The sequence below is a fragment of the Lepisma saccharinum genome, chromosome 7 (assembly GCF_977018435.1).
Source record: "Lepisma saccharinum chromosome 7, izLepSacc3.1, whole genome shotgun sequence".
In the NCBI taxonomy this organism is placed as follows: domain Eukaryota; kingdom Metazoa; phylum Arthropoda; class Insecta; order Zygentoma; family Lepismatidae; genus Lepisma; species Lepisma saccharinum.
Genome location: NC_139235.1, coordinates 74,455,264 through 74,481,669, shown reverse-complemented (window position 1 = coordinate 74,481,669; position 26,406 = coordinate 74,455,264). Strand labels below are relative to the sequence as shown.

The window sequence follows — 26,406 nt, the reverse complement described above, 5'->3', positions numbered from 1 at the left end:
TTGCCCATAAATGCTCAATGGGATTTAAGTCTGGCCAAATTTATAATAACATACTTCAGATCGGAACGTTCCTTCACCAGCATTCCTCTTGACGGGGAGCGCGGCTGCATGTTCAAACTTGTTACGAAGTCGCCCGTATAGCGGTGGCGCTGTATGCGAGGAAGATTGAAACTCTTCCCTGTACGAATAACAATGTTGCATGAAACAGCGTGTTTTTCTCTTTTCACACAAATTATATGCTCTGTTTATACACTTTGAACATACATTTTTATTGACATTTGTTGGTGAAACCTTCATTAACATTAATTTTCAGGTACATATGAAAATGATTATATTTACTAGTAGATATGACATTTTTTCCTCGGAAATTCTATGTGTACGAATAACAATGTTACATACTGTATACCAAGGTACATACAAAGAGCGTTCTATCATAGAATCCTACTATTCTATGATTCCATACGCTCTTTACTCTGTGCTCTTTGCAGTATACTGAATGCTCACAGAGCAGACGACAAACCAACCAGCTACTAATCTAATAAATGACGTATCAACATGGCGGATCGTGTTTTGAACGAAATTTTGGAAGTCTCGTTTCTGCCTTATATTCAACACAGAGGAATGCGATAATTTGATGGGTCATTTTTCCATAGCGTAGTTTTAAAAATTGTTGTATTAAGTAGAATTTAGTGGGAAAATCCCGATTCCAAATTCGATAAATTATTCCCCGATGTTTCGGGTTCCCAAAAATGTGAAAACAATCATTTCAGAGAGAAATGATGTGTAGAATTGGAGATGAAATCCTAAATATTTCCTTTTCCGACACAGCGAATATTTCCCGGCCCGAGTTGTGCAACATGCATGTGCATGAAGACGGAAAATTATCAAATGTACTTCCTCCTTCAGCTGATTCACATGACCAAAGAAAAAGAAGAGAAAGAAAATTTTATCAACAAGAAAAGAAGAATATTGCATATGTGGTGAGAATTCTTTTTAGGGGCGAGGGAATATAATAAAGATTCTTAAAGCCAAAGTTGATAAGTGTGGACCATGGAACAAAATATAAATTTTGTAATACTAACTGAGAATAAGCTTAGTAAAAAGTAATCCAAAAGAAAAAAAAAACCTTTGTTGACAACCTTGAGTCACCAGAAGACTGCATTTATCGGATGATAGCTAATGCCAATATTTCAAAATATGGATAGTGTTTCGTAATTATGTAAAAACTAAGCAGAAGAGAAGTATCCTAGTGATTTGGAAAATTTGTGTTGTTTTACATGTCACATGAGCGAACGGAAACAAACTTCGTCTGGTAATGACAGTTATGGACATCATCGTCAGACTAGCTTTTTGCTTTGGATGTATTTCCGCTTTTGGTCTAGGTAAGCAGAAGTATTTTACGTAAGCTTAATATGTCATTAAAAAAATGTTATGTATAAAATTAAGTGTGTTTTTTGAATGGCAAGTTTCTGTTTATGTGTAAGACGTATCCAATTTGAACTCTCATCGGTTGCAATTAATTCTACGCGAGGCACAGCATTTTTTTAAAATTGTTTATAGCCCATTCATTCAGTTGTACTTCAGTACTGCTGACTTCTTTCTATGTAAAGTTGGGGAGGGAAGAGTGGCGTGAGGTCCGATGGTGTGATTTTTTTGTGTGTGTTTGTGCAACTTATACAGAGCCAAGAAAGGAGGTGGGAAGGTGACGGTTCCTAATGTTTAATGAATTTCTTAATTTGGTAAATATGCGATATCGCCCGAACGGATTTCTTCAAATTTACAGGAAAAACGACGGCTCGGGTACCCTTTTCTACACCCTCGATTTTTCGCACATTTCAAATATTCTCGTTGCGAAAATTAGTTCTTCATAAGAAACGATGTTTCTAAATAGCGCGGAAAGTATTTTTTTTAGATCTACGTGCTAGGAAACTTACGTTTTTCAATATTTAGATTCCTTATGTAACGTCGAAACGGTTTTGCATGGATTTGATCATGGCGCATCTTGGATTCATGTCACAGGCGCACGTCTGAACATTTTCTTTTTCTTCTTATCTTTGACTTGTGCAATGGGATAATTTGCAATTTCTTCTTGTTATGAATGACTTGTGCAATGGGATAATTTGCGATTTCAATATATTATTTATGTAATTTATTGGCGGATTGGATATTTGAGACATTGCAATTGTTTTGTGCGACATTAGACATTGGAATTGATTTGTGTGACATTGAATTAATACAAAAGGACTAAATATGAGATTGACACACGTTCAACGGATGAAGGACATAGAGGGCTTTGTTCGACGAGACATACGGGACATTGTACTTGACTTACAGGGAGATGGTCTGCTGCCCCACGAACCATTGGCGCTAGGCCCACGAACCATTGGCGCTAGCCCCACGAACCATTGGCGCTAGCCCCACGAACCATTGGCGCTAGCCCCACGAACCATTGACGCTAGCCCCACGAACCATTGACGCTAGCCCCACGAACCATTGGCGCTAGCCCCACGAACCATTGGTGCTAGCCCCACAAAACATTGGCGCTAGCCCCACGAACCATTGGCGCGTGGATAGGTTAGTTCAGTTAGGTTGAGATCGATAGTTAAAATTTGGTGTCGTGTTAGTATCACGATCTAGAAATTGGAAATAATTGCGAACCATTTCAAACGACAAAATTTCAACTTTAAACGGCTGTACAGTCGTAAATACTTCTTTCCGCGCTCCATTTTTTTTTTATTCACAAATAGGATCACATAACCTTCATAATGAAAGAAAAAAAAATTTAAAATTCGAGGGTGTAGAATAGGGTACCCGACCCAAAACGACTTGCTGAAATCAGTTTCTGTAGCATTGTCGAAGTTCTTCGAGGTATTTTCTTTAGCGGAAAGTGAAAAATTCACCATAGAATGCTGCAGAACAAGAAATAATCACTTCTCATGTAGGGAACTTGCATTTTCTGTAAAGCGACAACATTATGCGACTAGAGTCTAGTTTACGTCCTTCTTGCCCGTTTATGTCCTTCTTGCGCACTCCTTCTTGCCCGTTTACAAAACCGTGCTAGCAGACAGCCGGCGCTCGGGCATCCGTAGGGTAAGTAAGTTTTTCTTTTTACACTTTCTGTCACTAACCATTCACGGGAACGAAGTATGCCTAGGAGGTTAGGTTAGGCCTGTTAGGTTAGGTTCCTTTAGCACTCAAGTCACCCCTAAATATGTGCTTCATCATCGAAAAATGTCCTCTGTACGTTCAATCACGCATATCCGGACAACATCGGTTTTTCTCAATTTTCTCCTCCAGGAAATTTTTCCTCGCCTTGGGATTTACTTTGTTGAATTCCTTATAAAATAACCTTTCCAACGATATATGACACGTATTCCTTAGGAAAAGGACGTAAACTAGACTCGTACCCATTATGCCCTTGTTTCCATTATGTACCTGCAGATGGTGCGAGCATCGAAAGTCACGTGGTCTCGTCAGTGTTTCTCAAACTTGCCTTTTTTTAAGATAATTTTTTTTTCTTTTTTTTAACTATGCTTACCTAACCTAACCCAACCTAGCCTAACCTTACTGGAAATGGTCCGTGGGGCTATCGTGAATGGTTTTTGGGGCTATCCGTCAATGGTTCGTGGGGCTATCGTGAATAATTTTTGGGGCTCTCCTTCAATGGTTTGTGGGGCTATCCGTCAATGGTTTGTGATGACATAATGAACACGAAAGTAGGTATTTTTCGGTTAAGAAGGTTGAAACACTGCATACCCACTCCAAATCGACAAAACACAAGCACGACACGCGATGATCTATGACGAGTGCACACCATATTGCTGTGCCATATTGTCTGTTGCTCAAGCGGAACAAGGAAAAGAAATAATGACTCGTAATATGAAAACTTGACACTAGTTTATGGAAAACGGCATAACTTCACATTAAAGAATCTTCCGCAATGTAGAATAGGTAAGTATCAATGCTAAAATTAACTAAATAAATGAGTTAGAGCTTTAGAGATTTAACGCTAAAAATATTACACTGTGAAAGAAAACACATTGAGGATCTTCAACGATGATACAGAAAGTGATTTCTGTAAGTAGTTTCATCTGTAAAAATGAAGAAATCAGTTTCCACTATACGGAAGTGTTGCCCAAAATTTTAACAGCTTGCCTAACCTAACCTTACCGGAAATGGTTTGTGGGGCTATCCGTGAATGGTTTGTGGGGCTACCCGTGCATAATGTACTGATTGGAAGACCAAAAGTAGTTAATATACCGAATATTAACGAAATTCGAGATCCTTTCTTACCCTAACCTTACCGAAAATGGTTCGTGGAGATATCAGTAAAATGTTTTGCAAATGAGCAAATATTGTAACAAAATATAAGTTTTGTAACACTAGCTTCCTCACTGCGCAAGACACCATTTTTGTAGAAGAATGCTCGAACACCATTGCCAAACTTACCTCTAATATAAGTCCGCATTCCACATGCTCTTCTACCTCGTCGATCTCACTGTCGCCATCTTCCTCATTCTGCTCGCAGGTTGTGGGATTGTATAGCATTCCGTCTAGCTTGAAAAATTCCGATGTGCGGTCATCAAGTAACGAAGCAACAATTAATGCTCTGCAAGTAACGAAGGAACAGTGTGGCAACGCTGTAGACAGCGCAACGAATGCCGAATGTCACTTGTTCATATCATCAAGTTTCTGTATGGAGAATGATCGTATTAATGAAGAACGTAATTTTACAACATATATAGACGTAAGTGTACAATTTTTTCACGTGACCCCCAAATCTTAACTCCAGATACGTTACCAGGACTGCATATTTAGTGAGTATAAGAAGTAGGAAAGATATTGGGAACATTCTCTGTATTGTTCATTCTTGCGGGAAGTGATTGTGGAGATAAGTTTGAACCTTTCAGAAATTAATTGGTGCAGTTTCAAGTTTCACAATGTATTATTTATTGTATAAAATATTATTTCCAAATTAGCTTACACAAGCATCCAGGCTTGGACATGGACTACTGCTGGAGTATCAAATGTTTCTCGAAATGGTTTTGTGCCTGAGGCTAGATATCACGTGGTCACCTGTTGAAAGCATTAAGAGATGCTATTTTAACACTAAGAGCCTTACTTACAATCTTCATATAAATTTGTGGAATTATTCTAGCCCAGCCAATCTATACATCTTTTTAAGGTCTTAACACTAGAATGACGAGAAAATTAACCACCCTAGAACAACGTAGGCCCATAAGATTTTAATGTAATTTTGAAATAAACATCTGCAAAATGTTGAAATACATGTATTTTGTTGTACTGTAATATTACATTACCTTTTAGTTTCTTCACTTTCTACACACACTGGTAGCAATAGACATCCTTCTGGCCGACGCAAGATCCGCAGACAGCTTTCTTACATCGCACACACTCCATATTTGTCTTGCTTTGGTTGCATCTTCCAATTTGGCACTGCCTTCTTTTCTTGATATCTACGTTGTCTGATGCATCCCTCACCTTCTTCATTCCTCTCTCTGTGTTTGAGGTTTGCCACAGGAAGTTCTGTCGCTGCTCTTTAGCCAATTTCCTGATGAATTCTTTTCTTTTCATCTTTTCCCCTGTCACTTTGCAATACAAAATATATCTGCAATATCCAACGAATTGTAGAAAACGTGAACAGGCCAAAGTCTGCAGGCTGCCTTTGTTGTGTATTTCCTTGACATCTGGTCAAAAATATCTATACAAAATTTTGTCTTATTATTAAAGAGTCCTTTCTTGGGAGAACTGCTGAGGTTAGACTATAAATAATTCAGGTGCCAGCCTCTTTTTCTCAGGAGACAGTTTTTATTAGAATTTCTTTTCTTTACAAATACGTACTTAGCAAATCATAAATGTAAGATAAGCTACGAAATGTGATCTTAAAACATTAATTTTATTAATTAATACAAGATTGGATTAAAAATTATTCATTGTTGGATGGGACTGGCCTTCATAAAGAAGGCTCAACTGGTAACAACATGATTAACTATGCAATACACTCTAATATATAGTCATCTCTATAAATTTTAAAATTTGACTAGCAAAAGTGCAAACATTTATAATGGCATGCTTATTATTCTGTTTTAATGAAACATGAACATTAAAAAACATACTGTACATGTTATTTACAAAAACATTTCCATAATGGAACTCAAATATTAAAAGAAAAAAATAGAACTGGATGTAAAAATTCAGTCACCAGGTGAAAATTTTCAGGCCCCATTTTCTCCCCCCAGCCCTTCTCAACTCTATACTTTGTTCCACGAATCTCTGGAGTGAGCGAACAAAAACAAGTTGTTCACAAGTGATGATTTCAGAGGGCTTGACCAATGAACTCGCGAGAGTGGAAGTGACTACATCCAGTGGCGCAACCACAGGGGGCATTGCACCCTCTAGCTTTGGACAGAAATGAGTTCTAGGGGGGGCAAACATTGAGGGCTAAGGGGTACCTCCAGGGGGCAATTATCACCCCCAATTTCAAATTTCAGGCAAATAAAAGTACTTTTCATAATTTTTTTTGCTCGCTTCGCTTTCAATCCCTTCTTTTCTTAGTCTTATAAAGTTCAGAGCCGTAGGTAGCTAGGGGCCGGCAGGAGTTTGCTCTGGGCGCTGAACGATCTAAATGAAAAAAAAGTTGTAAAAGAGAGAATGCCATGACGCCCCGTGAAATTATTTGCACCCTATTAAATCAATTTCAACCTGCCAAAAAATTAGATCTAAAAATTTTCTTGGTCGCTTCGCTCGCAATATATGATTCTTTTCTGTAATGCATTGTAAATTACCACAGAGAGAAGTGACACTACTCTTAATGAATTTTGTCTTCAATGCATGAACAAAGTTTTGAGGAAAGGGAGCGTGCACATTCGAGAGACAATTTATGTAATTTTTGCTTTTTATTATAAGATGGATGAATTGATTGTATAATGTATTTAAATAATATATGTTGTATGTATATGTAGGTATTAAAGAAACTTTGCATACGTACACAATTTAGTGTTAGCATGCTGCATATGTATTTTCTTATTTTACGTTGCTCCATGTTGTGCATGTGTGAAACATATACCGTGAATGAAAGTTATACATGTTAAGGTAAAAAAAAAAGAATTATATTCAGAATGCATTTATCAAGCATTTTCTGTCTTTCAAAAAATAGTTTGTGTGCTTGTTTTCCATTATTAATGTGAAATTGAACGTGTTGAAATATTAATTGAATCGTTTGTTCGAACCCAATTGCTTTAGCACCATCTTCTACCCCTTTTTTGCGTTATTTAAGAAGATAATGTCTTTGATACTACTACTACTACTAATAATAATAATAATGTTATAATAGAGTTATCATTATTATTATCCAGGTACTTGCCCCTCCACCCCAGACAAAAATTAGTGGTTGCGCCTCTGACTGCAGCTACCAGTTATTTGCAAGGGTGCGCACTGCTTTGCTCCACCAACTCACTTCATCGCCTTCACGTCTGGTATGTGTAATATTTCTCCTTGATGCAATACAGGATTTTGCTGAACAGGCTACTGCTGCTTTGTTTTCAGGTGGTGATAAATATCATGTTGATATCTCCAACAATGGGCCAGTAGTAATGGGAGCTACCATAACGTTCAAGGCAGAGCTCTTCAATTCATTTACAGAACGTCCCTCACGTGCAGACTACATATTCTACTGGAAAGAGTCCTTTCTTGGGAGAACTGCTGAGGTTAGTGTATAGTTTGTAATTTGTAAATTCCCAATGATGGTATAGTTAACATTTTTTTTTAAAAAAATGCTGAAGTTCTGTAAAAAGTGAAGGTGCTTTGGATATCTGTTATTCAGGGGTTGAAATTGGATCATTACATTTAAATGTAATTTGGAATCTATAATATCGCACCTATGTATTAAATTTAGGTCCAAGCCGACACTAGTTTGAACTGATACCAGAGCCGATTGTCTCACTGATTCCCGCTTATACCAATGCTTAATTAATATATGAATCAAATTAGCAGATTATTGCTTTAAAGTATTCAATAATTAAATATTAAATTGCATGTTACATTGTAACAAGATTCAGTTTTCTCACACAAAACTGGTGCAAAATGAAAAGAAACACCGACATGATATATGATGCCAAAATATCGTGATGATATATCTCCTACACTATATATATCACTAAATTATCGTCTAGTTTATATCGCCTGGACGATATTTTTTTTCAATATCACGAACGATATGTCACCCAACAGTATAGACTGACCACAAGGAAAAAACCTTGGATGAAAAGTTCCCGTGCAGCTTTCCCTTCTTCCATTCAGCTCAGGCCATTAGGAAGCATGGTCCACTCTCCCCCTCCCATCCACGCGGGAGTGCGGTGCACAGGAGTCGCAGGTCTGCACAGGTTTCTTTTCTTGTGGTTCCACTATAGTGAAGTGTTTAGTGGAGAAAGATTAAATATAAGCAGAGGTGGTGGTTCAATGAAGCAAATTTCATGAAAAGTTGTAGAAGAAAGTAGTTTAAAAAGAAATTGAGCTCTCCAGTTATGACATTGAGTTTGAGTGTGTGTGTTTAAGTGCTCTTTATACACGAATAAGCTAATTGGCACTGGACCTACAGTTTAAAGTGGGATTCGAACCACTATGTGCCTCCACCTGGTATCATATCGGGGACCTTTTGATTGCAAAGCAATGGTGTTACCACTACGCCATTGGGGAGGCCCCAGTTATAACATTGAGTGTAGCTATTCTTAACAATGGTATGTTATGCTCAAGTTTTATGATTCACATGCATTTTTCAGGTCCGAACTGAGAATGGTGTCAGTTATTGGAATGTGACTTTTCCCACTTCAGCTGGACTTACAGCAGGATCGTATAGCATCGAAGTATCCGTGTTTGAATGGGAGATTTTGGAATGGAGATTGGCATCTAAATCTGAAACATTTACAATATCACGTAAGTTGAATGGAAAACTAACTACTGAACTTTATTGGAACATGTGATACAGACGTTTTTGGTGTGTATTGAAACACACAGATTGCACGTATGGTGCGAGTTGCTTTTAAAAGATGATATGCACCGCATTATCTAACATTATTTCTTTAACACCAAACTTCCACTAAACATTTTACAACGAACTCCATACATAGAGAACAAAATCCAATCTGTTAGTGTAAACATATTTCCATTTCCAAAGTATTATAAATTGGATCATTTACATTCTTTGAATGATCGGAGTGTTACACATGACAATTTTGTCCCCGCTTCGAAGGCCCTCTTCAGGTTTTCAAGGCTCACCAAATGGGTAAAATCATTATAATTTTAGGGCCAGAATAAGTAAATTTTTCTCAGGTTGGACAAAAATCATAATTTTTATTTAAATCACAGTTTGTGATTTTTTAAGTAAACACATCAAATTGCTTGTATTTTTTTTGACACAGTGCACATAGATATATAGTATATTTGTGTGAAAGGTGTTTTCTGATCAGTCTTTCCCTTCTATAGTCTATAGATAGAATGCATATCAAAATAACAGCTTGTGGCAAGAGACTGTGTGCATAGTTTCATAGAAGTTAGTGGTTTTTCTTTATATAATGTTGTGTCAAAAAGTTAACAGTCATATCCCTGTTCTACAAGAGTCGTTCAAGGTTGACCGGGACTTTTATTTCTGCAGAGGAAGTAGGTAGCAGAAGAAACACCAAACTATGTCAGTTTTTCAAAGTATTCTCCGTGCGCGCCGAGGCACCGTTGCCATCGTTCTGGCAGCTCCCGAATTCCTTTGGCGTAGAAATAACTTGGTTGTTGTCGTAGCTACTGGAGGACATCGCTCCGCAGTGCTTCGTCTGTCGTGAATTTCTTCCCTCCGAGATGGTCTTTAAGGGGTACAAACAAATGATAATCACTGGGGGCTAAATCCAGACTGTAGGGGGGATGGGGCAGAACTTCCCAGCGCATGTCGGCCAGAGTTGTTGTTGTCACATTGGCCGTGTGAGGGCGGGCATTGTCATGGAGAAGAATGACATTTCCAGACAACATCCCAGGTCTTTTCTTGCGAATGGACTTTCGTACAGCACCACTCAACAATGTGGAGTAATACTGGGCATTAATCATGCTCCCTTTGTCCAGAAAATCCACATGGATAACGCCCTTCATGTCCCAGAAGACACTTGCCATGATCTTTCCAGCAAACGGCTGCGTTTTGCTTTTCTTGGGGGGCGGGGAACCTTTATGCCGCCACTCCATGCTGCGTCTTTTGGTCTCTGGGGTTGAATTGTGCAACTATGTTTCATCACACGTGATGATGGATTGCAACAATTCATCACCTTCTGCTCGAAACCGATTCAGAAGCTGTTCACAGACCGTCCTGCGTGTCCACTTCTGATCGAATGTCAGCTGGCGGGGAACCCACCTTGCACAGATTTTGTGGAAGCGTAAGTGGTCGTGAATGATTGTCTCAACACTCCCGACACTGATATTCACCTCGGCAGCAATATCCCGCACTGTTACTCGCTGGTTCTCAAGAATCATTTGCTCAACACGTGCGATATTCACTGGTGTGACTGCAGTCGGGCGAATGTGTCCATGCGCTTCATTTGTCACCAGCCCCCGTCCTTCGCGAAACTGCTCACACCATTCGTACACTCTTGTCCGCTACATTGTTTGTTCACCATACTGTGCTTGCAATCGTCTGAAAATCTCAGCTGGTTTCACTTTCTCCTTCACGAGAAATTTGATTACACACCGCTGCTCCACAGCCACAGACACACTGCTTGCTGCCATGTTCGCTGCAACTTCACCCGCACGTTTCATCATGATCCGGCTATTCATTGATTTTTTACGTACGAAAATCCCGGTCAACCTTGAACGACCCTTGTACAATTTAGGGTCTGTGTGTGTGTAGTTTATCACATACATTGGGTAATTCCTCAATTATGCTTTGTTATTTCACTTTGATTGCACGTGCACCTCTCTGTTAATGAAATTATCTAATAATTTCCAGTTACTTTTCTTCCAGTAAAAATCAAACATTTTGCATGTACTACAGGGTGTGCCACAAAAAAAGTAGCCTGTGTCAATGCTACTGACTGGGGCTACTTTTTCATGTGCCACCCAGTATATAATTGTAATTTAAACTATTTTGTACAGTCTTTATAGCTAAATTTTGGCAGGTTTTTTTAAAATGATAATTTGGAAAATATTATTAAGTTTTAAGGCAATAGAAATTTAGTGTATGTACAGTTTATATATTACATTTTCTTTTCATATTTGCTTCACTCCATCAGTACATATACAGTGAAACCCTGATTTTACATTCCTCATTATACATTCAATCTGGGTGTTCCCAACATAGCAAAATGTTTTAAAATTTTCCTCGTTTGTACATTTTCATTTACATATTAACACATACTATGTGCCAAGAATTACGTATGGAGCAGAGACTTTGACAATGACAGAGAGAGACAAAAGAAAGATGCAGCCAGTGGAGATGAAATTTTTAAGGAGTATCTTGGGGAAGACTAGAAGGGATGAAATCAAGAGTGATGTGATCAGAGACCGGGGGGGAATAGATCAGGCACAGATGAGATGGTTCGGACACATGAAGAGGATGGGTGCAGAAAGACTGCCAATAAGAGCTTAAAATGCACAAGGGGTGGGAGTAAAGTCAAAGGAGAGACCAAGATGTTGGTGAAATGAGCAGATAGTGGAGAATGTTAGGAAAAGAGGACAAGATTGGAACACCGTGGAGAGAGAGAAGGTGTGGAAGACCAAAGAAAAAAGGAGAGGCTTGACTTATATGTGGACGCAGCCAGAGGCAGGAAACAGCGAAGGATGATGATGAAGATGTAAATTTTCCTGCATTTCAAGTTTTTTTCTGCTTTGTTCCCTGAAAAATGTAAATTCGAGGTTGCACTGTATTTTGTTTGGATGTGAATTTTTCCCTTTGAAAATTTTAGAGTATCTAAGAGCCTAACAAACACCATTGAATGATTACAAGGTTAATGTGAATCTGCTACATATCTACATTACTAATGTACATTATTCTATATTTTATTTCTTTATTTTTAGCATATCTCAATGGCGATTTGGTAGCGAAGCAGAACGGGACTGTGAGAGAAGAGTATGTTTCCACACGGGGGGAGACGGACGTATTCGTAAACCTAAAACCACCTGACCTGACGTTCGTGAAGAGAAATGCTTCTGAATTCATCACCTATTGGGTTGTTGACTGTGTGTATTACGGACAAACATCTAACAGCTCTTTCAGATACAATTTTCCAAAGAAGGACAAGAAGTATCTCGTGGAAGGGTTGGTCGAAGTGTCCTTTGACCCATTACCCAAACCCACAGAAGCACCTATAAATGTGACCTCCACTAGTGAAAAATCCACGACACAGGGATCCACAACTGTCACCGAGGATTCATCGAATGATGTGAATGCTTTTAGAAGTGTTTCCCCCAGAACTTTCAATGCTGATGATGAATTCCCATCATCATGTTTCAATTCAAGTATTATAACCATAGATCCCAATAAGACTTATGGATATTTCTCCAAAAAGATTATTGCTAAAGGTAAGCTGAAATATAATTTATAGTATGAACCATGTTTTGCTTCCGTAAAATGTAAATTTAAACTCTTAATTCTTTTAAATTAAATTGTATATTCAGTTTTAGGAGTGACACATAATTTGTCATACAGGGAGGGCCAAAAGATGTTACCACTTCAATCGCAATTTGAAGAGCGAATGAGTTATATGTTTATATGCCTTGGAAGTGATTATTGGAGACATGCTACTGAAGGAACGGAACTGAACTGCACTGCATCCTTGAGATAAACTTTGTACCTTTCACATACATACATACACATATGTAAATTAGTGAAAATAAATACCTAAAAATATACTAACCATAACCTCGACATATCCATTTCAGAGGTAACATCTTTTTGGCCCTCCCTGTAATTTGCATATATGCCGGATGGTTATAATGAACCAACTGGCCTATTGCAATTTTTTTCATATTTCTATATCCCCGAAAACTTGGTCTAAACAGAGATTTGGAAATTATGTAGTAGAAGAATTTGGAGTGCCTGCAGCATTTGGAGAAAATTCATTTTTCACCCACCATCTTGAAACATTTCGATTGATGTCCCTCAAATGCAATACCAGATCAGTCATAGGACATATCTAGTAAAAGTTTGAATTTTAGCTTAAAAACCTCTAAATTTGCTTCAGTTATCATGGTCACAATATTGGTAAATTACTCCTAAACTATGCACACACAACAAAGTTTTTACAAAGAACTTATGGCTGTAGTTATTCCTTAAATCTACAGAGATTTTCATTCCTTAATGTACGAAAATAGGGCCTAAATATAAGCAAAGTTTGAAGCTCTTGCAAGACACAAAAAATTTTTTTTTTGCCTATCTTGAAATGGCTGGACTGATTATGCTCACATACAATAAGGTACCAATGTTTATTAGTATCTAGCAGCTGTAAAAATTTTGTCTCAGAATCTTCAAATTACAATAGTTATTGCATTCATATTTACAAATACTTATATATATATACTTATATATATATACGTATATATATATATATATATATATATATATATATATATATATATATATATATATATATATATATATATATATATATATATATATATATATATATATATATATATATATATATATATATATATATATATATATTATAATATTCTCCTCATATATTATAGATTATATTTTAAACTTTCGTCTAAAAATTAAATTAAATAATATTTAAAAATACTAAAAATTATTGTACTTACGATTGGTGAGTATATATTATTTCCGAACAACATTTCGGGAAACCACTGTTCCCTTCATCAGGTTCTATTTTGACTATCGAAAACACTCCATAGCCACGTCAAGTCGATTCAAAAGCCGGGAAAAAGGATATAGGTATGACTCTGGTAAAGGAGGAATTTAGAAAACTAGCCAAAACCTGTTAAAGCTGGCATTCCCACGCTACTATTTAAAAACACAAACATTAAAAAATCAATCTAAAAGGAGCATTTCAATTTAAAAAGTTAAAAAGGTGCATTCCATTTCACTTCCCCGAGGCGACTTCAGAATGACTTCTCGCCAAATGCAGGAAGTCGTCCACTTTCCGCTCTCCTCTTACATACTTCCCCTACATTTCCCCTTCCCGCTTACTCCACGTCGTATTCAAAGTCGCGTGTTTCCTGAGCCTTGCGAATTACGTTCTGGGTAACATGAAAACCTATCTTTTTGTACTCGTGCTTTTCCCAACTTTTAAACATCCCAATCCAAATCTCGTTCACATTGATTCATTTTTTAACGTTTGTGTTTTTAAATAGTAGTGTGGGAATGCCAGTTTTAACAGGTTTTGGCAAGTTTTCTAAATTCCTCCTTTACCAGTCATACCTATATCCTTTTTCCTGGATTTTGAATCAACTTGACGTGGCTATGGAGTGTTTTCGATAGTCAAAATAGAACCTGATGAAGGGAACAGTGGTTTCCCGAAACGTTGTTCAGAAATAATATATACTCACCAATCAATCGTAAGTACAATAACTTTTAGTATTTTTAAATATTATTTAAGAATACGTGTTATTCTGTAATTATGCGTAATTCGCACAACCATAAGTTATGATAGCGTGGTATAATGTGTGCAGTACTGAAAATCGTTTGTTTTTTTATCTTGAAATGGGTTATTCTTGCTTATACAGAATAGTGTACTCGCAAATAGTGTTCAAGCAAAAAAGAAAGCTTCTCCTTCAGTTATACCCTTTCCAAACTGCTCAATTTGGAATAATTTGATTACAAATTGATAATGTTAATATATTAATAACGTTAATACACACCAGCAACAACAGTGGGAGTGATACCAGTTTTGTGCCCCCTGTAGAAGTGAATAAGGGGGGCCCTACATAAATTGACACTCATAACTTTTCCTGTATTTCCAGTATGTTAGATATTTACACATTTACTCGAAAAAATGAGTGAGAATTCAACAAAACCATTGAATATCAAGAAAATGGAATAAATATTCAATAAAAATAAAACTATTTTAACATCTTACAATCCACCTTGGACCTTATTTGCTATAAAGGGTGACTCTTTTACCACTATAGCCATTGCACTGGCTACGGAGTTATTTTGCTAAATAGGGTGCATTGTTAGAATTGTTATTATTTGATTGCTCAAAAGGAATTATTTGGCAATTGATAAACAAATAGGAATATCATCTTTGATTACTAAGTCATTAATGTTTCATATTAAGTTTCAGAGAGTGAAATGTTCTTTACATTAAGGAACCTTTGTTCCATAATGACAAGTGGTACAAAACCAATTGTTTAAGTCCCCCTTTACCTTCTCCCCAACCCAGAAATGGGGGGATCTGCAAAGCCCTTATCACCACTATTAATAAAAACCTAAAAACCTAGTCGTCTTTTCCAAACAAAGTTTCTTCTCTAACTGATGTCCAGAATGGCTTAGGATTAATGAGTATAAGTAGAATCCACTTCTCAGCATATGAACATAAGAATATCACTAAAATATGATTTAAAATATTCTGTCTGGAATTTATTTTACTGTAATTATCTTGGTAATGAATACACAAGGTGTTGCCATACAACACCGACCACTTTCACAGTCTGTAGAATATGTCAGGGCGAACCACTTTTCTTAGTAACAGTTTGCTCGTTGAGGCTCAAAAAATGGGAATTTTGTATCCTAAATGTATGCAACCTCATGGATAGTTTCATGATTCCCACTGGCATTTAATTTTAGTGTCAGATAAGATTCTAAAAGCAATTGGATGCCATGGAAATTTCATGCAAACAATGGTCCTGTCACTGATATTACCCTTTTGCTTCAGATAGTGCATTTACCACTACATATATTTTAAGTGTTCAATAAAAGAAAGTCTATCTGTATCGCACTATTTATTTTGTCACTTTCCAGTTGAAGTAGTAACCATAAATTTTCTTATATAAACACACATAAGGTAGAAAATGCCATTTTCTAGAAGATTCAAAACATCGAAATAAGCAAAATAATAATAAGTCAACATTTGTTTGTCATAGTTCATTTAAGTCGACTTTATGCTGAGATAGGCTAATCAGAATTGGACCTACAGTGTGTCTAATTCGGTACACCATAATTTCAAGGCAACAATGTTGTACCACTCTGCCATCAGGAGGTCTAAAATAAGTAAAATGTTAAGAGGAGTTGTTCGTTTTCATGTTCTCTACACACTGTGACAGTTTGTAGGTGATGTCTATGCATATTGCACAGTGTCTCAGACACTATGTTAATCACATAAATAAAAATAATTATAAGAACACGAAACACACATACAATATCAAGGAAAGAACACAGAAACACAATTTACTTGCAGAAGCTGGTGGATTGTGACGTTTCTCAAGCAATCTTATATCCCTATGATGCCATGTTTTTACAACTAAGAAATTATCATAAAAGATTCAATCCACACTTGCTAGCTCGTAATGTAGTTTCAAATTTGGGAATTAACTTGGTGCCTCATAGAGTACAGAAATCTCTGGAACATACACTCGCACACCTTCTGTGGGGGGACTCACAAAGCTTCTGCCCATGTACTGCATGTGCAAATGCACTTCTTTCATTAGAATTAGTACTTCATATATTATTATTATAATTGGTACTTCATATATTATTATTATTTTATGCATCTAAGCACTACCCAGTACAGAAGCTTGGTATGGGTCATTCAGTGCTTATGGGAAGGTTGGTGCCAGTCATAAACCCCTCTACCCTTTAGCCCTGCATTCCTAAAAGAGCTGGTCTCCGTGGCAGAATGGTTAACATAGCATGCTACGATGCCAGGGGTCCCAGGTTTGAATCCTGGCCTGGTCATGTGCATTATTTGTGAGTGTCTATTGATCAGTTTTATCATATCATCACTCATCATTGTGATTAGCGAGAGTGGAAGAAAAGTGACTCTAAATAACAAAATGCAACATCATTCCTAAAAGAAAGATTGATTGGGTTTTAAGTCTACTTTTATGCTCAGGCTAATTGGGACTGGGCATACAGTTTCAAGTGGAATCTGAACCACTATGTGCCTCCACCGAGTATTGTACCTGGATCCCCTTGATAACATGGTTGTGACTTGACCACTATGCCATTGGGCAAGCATTCCTAAATGAAAGAATGCCAAATGTAGGAAAAGATGGCACATAAATTAAAAATCAAGCCTCCTCCTCATGAGAATTCTGCTCATGCCACTGGGGTAGTTGATACAGTTTTCATGTTTTATTATTTGAAATCATAGTCTAAGGCTATGAGCTTAGATTTACACTGGAGAATAAGTATGTGCAAATTAAGTTAGTAAATTCGTATTTACCAGCCAAGATAATGAACCCCTACATTCATGATTTTTTTTCTTTTTCAGATCCACTGACCAACATATCTGTTTCTGGAACCTTTTGGCTGAAGCAAGGAGATATCTTAAATTTAGAAGTTGGTTGCGGTGGTTCAAAACCCTTCTCATATTGCATAAACAGAATGAAAGGAGCTTATAATGCTACTGGTAAGTTTAAATAACAAATGCTTAATTTTCTGTTCTGTAAACGATGTGAATGTAGCTGATCTGTCCTGAAAATATCGAGCCAATGTTAATATAATGAGAACAGTTTGCGCACCCGCAATGTAACCTGGAAGCCGATGAAAGTGGACTGTAATGCGCATGCATAAGTGAGGAGGATGTTAGTTGGGAGTTAAGAGTGAGCACATGTAGTGTGTAATTATCACATTTGTAATGACTGAGTGAGTAATGCAGCGAATCTGCATCAAATTTTGTGCAAAGCTGAAACATTCGTCCGCTGAGTCTGCGGAAACTATTTGGATGATTCAGAAGGCTTTCAGGATTGAAGCAATGAGTGTAGCACAAATAAAGGCATGGTACAAACTATCCAGAGATGGCCTGGAATCTGTTGTAAGTGATCCATATTCTGGAAGACCAGCAACAAGCAGAGCAACAGAAAATGTTGAACGTGTATGGGCTACACGATTGACAGTCCAAGAACTAGAAGATGAGATGGGGATTCCAAAAACTAAAGTGTCTAAAATTTTGACAGAAGCTTTTCATGAAACGTGTTGCGAAAAATTTAGTTCTGCAGGTACTGTTACCAGAGCAGAAGGAACAGGTCAATCAGCTATGCTACTGCACATGCAGGAATGCGTGTGAGTGCACGCGCATGGGCAAAGTGTAGCAAATGTGTGAAGAAAATTAATAACTCTGTAACTATAATCCGACAATATTTTCAGTCACTCCAAATATTCGCCTAATGTTTTTATTTGGTTATTTAACATCGCTTTTATATTCAATTGTGATGGTGGGGCCTAATATTTTATACTACATACTATAATGTTAGATTTTTTAAAAGTGAAACTTCATTGTTGATTCTGATTCGGTATTTGCAGACCCAGATACTGATAAATAAAATTCAGGTTTCATTATCACTCCCATTAAAATATGTAATTGTTTTGTCTGCATTGAAACAACACTGCAATCTATGCATTTGCATGGCCGATGCTTTAACTGTAATCAGTTGCTACCTCAAGTGCTGAGGTCACCGCACGTCACTACCCTTTGGTGTGAACCCCCCATGTTGCATGCCACTTGTTTCTTTGGTCAAAAAGTTGCCTTATTTCTGTATTTGGGTTTATACTATGGTCAGCACTTAAAAAATAAACCATTATTATTGTGCTATTAAAGAATCTCGTGTATGAGCATGAAGTATCACAAATGAACCAACCAGAGACTGCACAAGGTGCTGGTGTTTGGTAGCTGTTAAAAATTTTATTGAGGTTTGTATGGATTGATTGAACTTGAAATGGTCATTCAGGTTTTCTTGACATCATTAATATCAGTCTTTACACTTGGCTAATGTGTTCCATTTTAAATTTTCATTAATTTTTATGCTTTGACTGATTTGATTCTGACTAAAACAAAATGTTGTGCTTTCAGGAAATGAAACCTGCACACCAGACTCCCTTACTGTCACGACTGAGTGTGACTTTCCAATAATGTGGTATTTCCGAAAGCCTTCCCTGTACACTTTTGTAATAATAATAAGTAATGATGTAAGCAAGAGAGTGCAGGGTGTAGGCATCAATGTATATGCAGGTGAGTGTACATAGGCAGTAAAATTACTATGTATCTACAGTATTTTTATTAACAGAGATCATTTTGTGATGAATTTTATTGATAGACCTGTATCTGATTCGCTCTATAATATATGTATGGGTGGGTGGGTGTGAGTTATTTGTAACAACAACACAAGGCTTTAGCTCCCTGATTTTGAATCCTGGTCTGAGTATGGATGTTCTTTGTGAGTGTCCCTTCATCAATTTCATCATGATATCACTAGGGAATGGTTTTTTAGGTGCTAAGAAAGAAGGATATAGGACTTTTAGGTGCTTATAATAAATTAATATATGAGGGCAATTTGGAAAAAAACCTCCGTTTGGTTATCAATGACAGACACTCGTAGATACAGAACTTCTATTATATACATTAGAAAAGTACAACATTCATTACTTTTCGACATAATAACCATTCAAATTGAGGCACTTGTCATAACGTTTTACAAGGTTTGAAATACCTTCTGCAAAAAAAAATTCCCACCTGGGAATGAAGCCACCCTCTAACAGCACAGTGAAGCGCATTGTCATTGTCGAAGCGGTGCAACACAAGCCACTGTGTTGAAGTGTGTGACTCTGTTAGTGTTGTGGACACGGGGGTCATTAGCTGGAACAATGTTGTATGTATTTGCTTGGTGCCAAGTCTGGGCTATAGGGAGGATGATCAAAAACATCCCAACGGAACTGCTCCAAAAGTTCTTGTGTGTGTTCAGCGGTGTGCAGGTAAGCATTATAGTGAACCAACACCACACCGGAAGTCAGCATCCCCCGATGCTTGTCAGTTTCTTTGCTGACTACAGATGGGTGCCCACTTCTTGCCGCATCATGCTCGTCAGTTTGTCCATCTTTAAACATACGACCATTCACATATGACACCTTAACTCATCACGTTTGGTCCGTAAACATTGCACAGTTCGCGATGAATCACAGCTGCCGAAAGTTTTTCGCTCACAGAAATCTTATTTCTGCACGAACTTCACATTTGGCGGGATTTTCTATTGTAGCGTTCATTTTTAATTGTTGTAGCGGACAAGTCAACTGCAACACAGCCTTCTCCTTTCACTTCTCACTGCCTGCTGAACTACTGCGCACAGCACCACAAGACTGACGTTGCTTTCCCGGGCTATTTCACACACATGCGCAAACGGAGGTTTTTTTCCAAATTGCCCTCGTATGTAATTATTAATCAATAATAATTTTATGAAATAACTAGTTTTACAATTTGAACACAAAAATGCAGTTTTCAGTGCAACGAATTCTAATTCTTTGGTTATGAATAAGATACAATTTGTCCAATACAAAATCATTATCATATTTTGAAGTACTGCACCATCATATCCTTTTTGAAATTCTCCTTGGTAAAGTTCTTCCAGTCGTCCGTGAGTAGGTGCTTGTACATGGTGAACCTTTTCTCCATGCTGGAGGAAGTCATTGGAAAAAACTTCTTAAATACAACTGCTGCTGATTCCCAAGCCAGGTTTGGGCAGTTTCCAGTTCCGATTAGCCTATCTGTGCATAATGTGGGCTCAAAGAACTCAAACTCAAAACTGAAACTGCAGGCAGGTTTGATGTGATCTTCTCTCCTTGATGAACGGTCTCTATACTAGGGCAGTTGTAGTTTTCGGTGCAAACTCTCCCCTTTCACCTAGACTGTTGTTTCAATGGGGAAATAGGCAACTTGATTGGCACCTGCACGATTGCCTTTCCTACCCACCACAGCAGGAACTTGAAACATCCAATCAGACGGGGGTATTCTTGGAATCTTTCCCTGCTCTTACAGTATTGGAGGCTGGGAATAATGCTGCCACTGCTTTAATAACTGAATGTTGCTTGTTGCCTGCATCTTTGGTATGCTACACCAGTCCCTTTAATTGCCTGGGAAGTACAGAACTCGAGAATGGAGAATGGCGCAATTAAGCCTACCATAGGTGAATGGCGTTCCTCATCCCGTCCCTCCCTTCGAGGAGATGTTTTTCTTTCTCGGCTACATATTGGACACAGCCGTCTAACGACTGGTCATTTGCTGCAGGAGCTGGACCCTCCAATGTGTTGTGTAATGCCGTTGAAGAAATCGGCATATTCTTGTTGCTTTCCTGAGGCAGACTTTTAATTTTCCCAGCTGTTTGTCATCCCTGTTGGGCGATGACAACAGTGTTTTATCAAAATGTTTTTAGCTTTTGAGAAGATCTGCTCTCTTCCACTGTCTGTGAAAAAGTTTTTAGTATATTCTTACTTTTTAATGTGTTGTGTTTGTCTTTACAACCTTCAAGGGACTTTTTACACCCCTTTCTTTAAATTTTTAAGTAAGAAATTTAGATATAAGGGAGGATATTTCCCAATATACATTGAAGGGTGCAAAATGGCCTAATGTGCCAACAACCCAACAATTTTAATTCAGTCAATCAATCACTCCATTTTTCCAGTTTTGTGATTTAGGCTGCAAGGTGGTGAAAATTTGCACAGAGGATATCCTTTTACATTACATTTATGTTTATATTCCCTTCGTCCACTTTGCAATTAAAGATCGTCTTGTAATCAAGGGATCCTGGGTTGAATTTGCAGCAGGGTTTGTAAGGATTTGATATCATCATCTTATTAGTGCTTTTGCAAATTTGAACATCCAGGTTATTTTGTCCACTACTATAATAGATCACTTGTTTAAATTATATATTTTCTCAATGTCCAAATATGTTAATGTTTATCAGATGTGATTCTAAGTGATTCTAATGTTTTTTCCCTTTTTGTTCCAGTTGTGAAAAAGTCTCAGTTGTCAGTGATCGTTGTGCCAGTTGTCTGCAGTGTTGTTGCGGTAATCTTGATAGCTTTTGGCCTGACTTGGTACATACAGAGCCGAAGGAGGTATGTCAGGAAATGTTTCCTTTTGCTTTTTAATAAGTAGTCTGATTTTTCGAGAAGTATGAATTTCTTGTGACACAGGATCTAGTCTTATGCCTTGTGCTTGAAATATTTTATTTATGATTTGATGTAACCAGGACATATAAACAAGATATACACAATAATTTTCTGAGCTTTTGCCACTTACAATAAGGATGTTTTTATGATATTGAATAATGAATATCATAAGATATAGAAAGATTTAGGTATGTAGCTTGTTTTTGTAGTAGAAATTTTCTGCAATTTTTTCTGACTTGTGTCTAATTGCCGCCCCTCATGGAAAAGAAATATTGGGCAAGGCCCACTTGAATACATTTTTTTTGTTTCTGAGATTTGGAAAATATGTTCATAATATAAGCACCTAGTCTCACACTGTGACCATGCAGTCTAAGGTGGAAGCTTCGAGCTCCGGCTGCGGGACGTGCACAGGTTCGAGTCCCCTGGGGGTCGATACCCGGTGAGGCTCATAGTGGTTCGGATCCCACTTTAAACTGTAGGTCCAGTTCTGATTAGCCTTACTGTGCATAAACTGGACTTAAGACACCAAATCAACCAACCAACCCCGCTTCTTTTCCTTCAAAGCTGAATGTAATTTATCCAACAGGACCACATAACGTTCAGCATTCAAGGTGGTGCCTTTTTCCATATATTTGCTGAGTATTATGCACCCACAATCCCAAAATATCACACCCATTACTTTTCCTGCAGATTCTGTTGGCGACATTTTTTGGGCCATGATGATTCACTATGGCACCACTGCATGGATTGATATTTTGTCTCAGGATCATACTTGCAATGGAGCTTCATTCACTGTCACTATTCGTTCAGCAACACTGGCTGCACTACATGAAAAATGGCCCAACAGCACCTTAGCACTGTCCCTCCTTCTCTGCTTGTGATCAGCTGTCAAGAGTTTGGGCACCCACTTGGCAGAAAGTACTTTCATCTCCAATTCTTCATGCACGATGTAATGCACCCCCTCTAAACTGATGCCTAGGGTGTCCGTTATACATTACAGACCAATCCTCCTGTCTGCAATGATCAGATCATGGACACTATCAACAATTTCCTCAGTCACTACTGTTCTGGGTCTTACTTTCCTTTCCTCATCTGTGCTTGTTTCCCTCCTGAAATCCACCACCAACTATTTCACTGTGCTGTATGAAGGACAGTCATTGGGCATTGTTTGTGCCAATTCGTCGCATCTTGGCTCCCATGTTCTTCGAGAAGAGGTACTTGATGACTGCTCTCTTCTTCAATTTGGAAAACTGCACACTCTGCATTGCCATGGTCGCTTTAAGCTTGTATTACAAAAGTATTACTTGCAGTATCTGTCTCAAATTTTGCACAACATGTTCTGAAACATTGACTCTCAACATACTAAAAGGATTTTCATCTATTTCGATACTTTCCCTGTCAGGCTGGAAACTTATCAAAACCCCCTTGTACATAACTTTATGTATTCTAAATTTTCTATACATGCATTATTACACTACACTTATATCATGCAAGAATGCTTATCCATTTTATACTTATTGTAATGTATATTTCTAAATCGAGACTTTCCAGGGCTACCGAACAGCCCCGTTGCTTGATCCTGCAGAATGTCTGTAGAAGACACCTGTAGAATCACGACGACTTGTAAAATTAAAGAGGAGATAAATGGGGGAACCAACATTTCCATAAGAGACATCCTGGTCTTTTTAGGCACCAGGACACAAGCGCATAACCCTCGACTGTATGCAGGTGGAGGCTTTGCATTCTTTGGGGGTTATACCCCAATCAAATGCCAGAGTTCCTGGGTTCGAATCCCAGCCTGGGTGTGGGTGTTCTTTGTGAGTGTCGCTTCATCATATCCTCACTCATTCTCATCTTCGCGATCAGCAAAAAATGACAGAAAGGCGAAGTATAAAAAAAAATCCTTGCTAAAATTCCCGCACTCGTTTCAGATTTACCGTCGAAGTAGCAGATTTTGATTTTGGCCAAGTGAACGAGCTGGAACAAAAGACATTCTACGAAAGAGTGAGAGAGGCTGTGACAAATGCTTTCAAAGGAGCTCCGGTAGATATTGACGAAGACGACAGAGTGTGGTCACCAGAAAATGTGTGGCCTTCCAGGTCGGATTCCAGAAACAGGAAGTATGGGAGTATGCAATAATCTGCTTCTGAAAGGACAATAATTCTCACATGTGATGTTAAAACCAATTTGTGTTGTGCAAAGCAAGAAAAGTGATCATGCCAGTATATTTAAAAATAAGAAAAACTTGGATAGAGTGGATGTGCGAGTGTGTTGAGTATGTGAATGTGTAAGATTCACATTCAAGGTCAAATATATCTATATGTATATGTTTGCAATATTTGTTTTGTTTTGATAAGAAACATTTTTCTTAGGACTGCTTTTGAGGAGAAGTGTAATGAAATTCAACCTTTGCACATTACTTATTATTATTATTACTATTGTCAAAGAACAATGACGTTTAATCTTAATGCATTTTACAATGTTAATCTGAAAGGGGATAGCTCTTGGAATAGTTTCTGTATCTTGTGTTTTCCTTCTGTTTTATAAATGGAAAAGTCAGTTACTATTGTTGTGAATTCAGCAAATCGTTTACGATTTTTTGGGGGTAATTTAGTGATTTATATATTCTAATTTTTGCTAATGTTATTTCTTAACAGATGTCTTCTCAAATTTGGTGAAAAGTATTCAAGTCTCTTTCCTTTTTTTTGTGAAAAAATGTTACCTTTCTTGCAAATGAAGTATAACTATTTTGTTATGATTTGCATTTTTTAGAATCATGCTGAATGCCTTTTGCTCTCATGTATTACAGTTATATCTTCTTCATTTTTTAAAAAAAAAGAAAGAAATCATTAGAAATTTTTCACTTGTTATAAGTTTTTGATTTTTTTATACAATTAACACACAGTCCATACCTACTCCTCATGATACTTCCTGAAATTGATAAAAAACAGAAATAAAAGTGAAAAGAGCACAGTGCTCATCTTGTTGGTGCTTTCATTTATTTGGTCTCCCCAATAGTGTAGTGGTAATGTTGTTGCCTTGTAATCAAGTGATCTTGGGTTCGATACCTGGTGGAGGCACATTGCACAGTGGTTCGGATCACACTTTAATCTGTAGGTCCAGTCCCAATTAGTCTATCTGTGCATGAAGTGGACTTAAAACAAATCGTCTCAACAACTCATTGATTGATTGATTGCTTTTGTTTATTTTACTTTGCTTCACTGCCTCTTTTGGCTAATTAAGATGAGTTATATGATGATATTGATGTCACTCACCATGATTCAAACCCAAGACCTTTTAGTGTCATAGCATGTTGTGCTAACCACTCTCCTGTGGAGATCGGCTTTGGTGTTTCATTATTAGAGTTGGCAAGAATTATTCACATGTCAAATTTTTAAATGTCAACATTTTAATTATTGTGTTTTTTTTATATTTACAGTGAAACCTCGATTTTACGTTTTTCAGTGGATAAAGTTGAAATGCGGGAAAATGTAAAATCCTGGAAAAATTTTGTAGCATTTTGCTCTACTGGGACCATGAGAATTGAATGTGTAATGCGGGAAAATGTAAAACCGAGGAACGTAAAATCGAGGTTCAACTGTATTCTGTAAAATATATATTAGCTATGATTTTTTATATTACAAAGGTGCATTTTACTCACTATCAATTCAAAATTAAAATATATAAATAACTTAGTAAGGGAGTAGGAATGTTTCAGAATGACGTTTCGGAAGTCTGTACTACTTCCTTCATCAGGTAATTAAAAAAATAACAAATGTTAGGTGCCAAACATGGTACCGCGTTGTTAATTCGTAAGTTGAGGATTCAGGTTGAGGATAGAAAAGGTAAAAAACTTACGGTGATGTCATAAAAACTGCGATGGAATTTTTCGATGGTTAAAAATCTCTATGTTAAAAACAAAACCACAACTAAAACAAATAAAAATCGAGGACCTATTACAGTCCCCTAGTGCCTTCCGTCAGGGTTGGGTAGAACACATGGACTGTGAGCGCTCCTATCCTGCATGGAAGGTGAAATTTCCCCTCCATCATTCTCCTCTTACGATCGTATACATCACCATTCCAAGGTGAACTCCCTCTCTTCTTCGACAGCCTTCACAACCTCGGGAGTGACATGAAAACCCATTTTAGTGTCAGTATTCACCACTTTATCCCACTTTTTAAGAAAAGCGATACACCCTTCCTCCAGATTACCATCATCTCTGTTAAGCTTATTCCTTTTTCCTGTACATATAAAGGCAGCTTCATAAATGTTCCTGTTTAATTTATTCTCCTCTT

The 26,406-nt window shown here is 37.4% G+C and overlaps 1 protein-coding gene across 1 annotated transcript; it reads left to right on the top strand.

Moving 5' to 3' along the window:
- The first annotated feature begins 901 nt into the window (after window positions 1–901).
- On the top strand, window positions 902–25,087 carry LOC145989917 (uncharacterized). The gene is made up of 8 exons (XM_083125427.1): window positions 902–1,382; window positions 7,567–7,727; window positions 8,799–8,952; window positions 12,064–12,567; window positions 17,442–17,579; window positions 19,020–19,178; window positions 21,946–22,054; window positions 24,040–25,087. The coding sequence occupies exons 1-8, from the start codon at window positions 1,316–1,318 to the stop codon at window positions 24,245–24,247; spliced, it is 1,500 nt and encodes a 499-aa protein (XP_082981553.1). The 5' UTR covers window positions 902–1,315; the 3' UTR covers window positions 24,248–25,087.
- The last annotated feature ends 1,319 nt before the right edge of the window (window positions 25,088–26,406 follow it).

What these genes read in the sequence shown, in the direction of transcription:
- LOC145989917 (XM_083125427.1), top strand. Translation starts at nt 1,316, where the DNA reads ATGACAGTTATGGACATCATCGTCAGACTAGCTTTTTGCTTTGGATGT. An exon ending in TATTTCCGCTTTTGGTCTAG is followed by an intron (nt 1,383 to 7,566) that starts GTAAGCAGAAGT and finishes CTTTGTTTTCAG; the next exon opens with GTGGTGATAAATATCATGTT. An exon ending in AGGCATCAATGTATATGCAG is followed by an intron (nt 19,179 to 21,945) that starts GTGAGTGTACAT and finishes TTTTTGTTCCAG; the next exon opens with TTGTGAAAAAGTCTCAGTTG.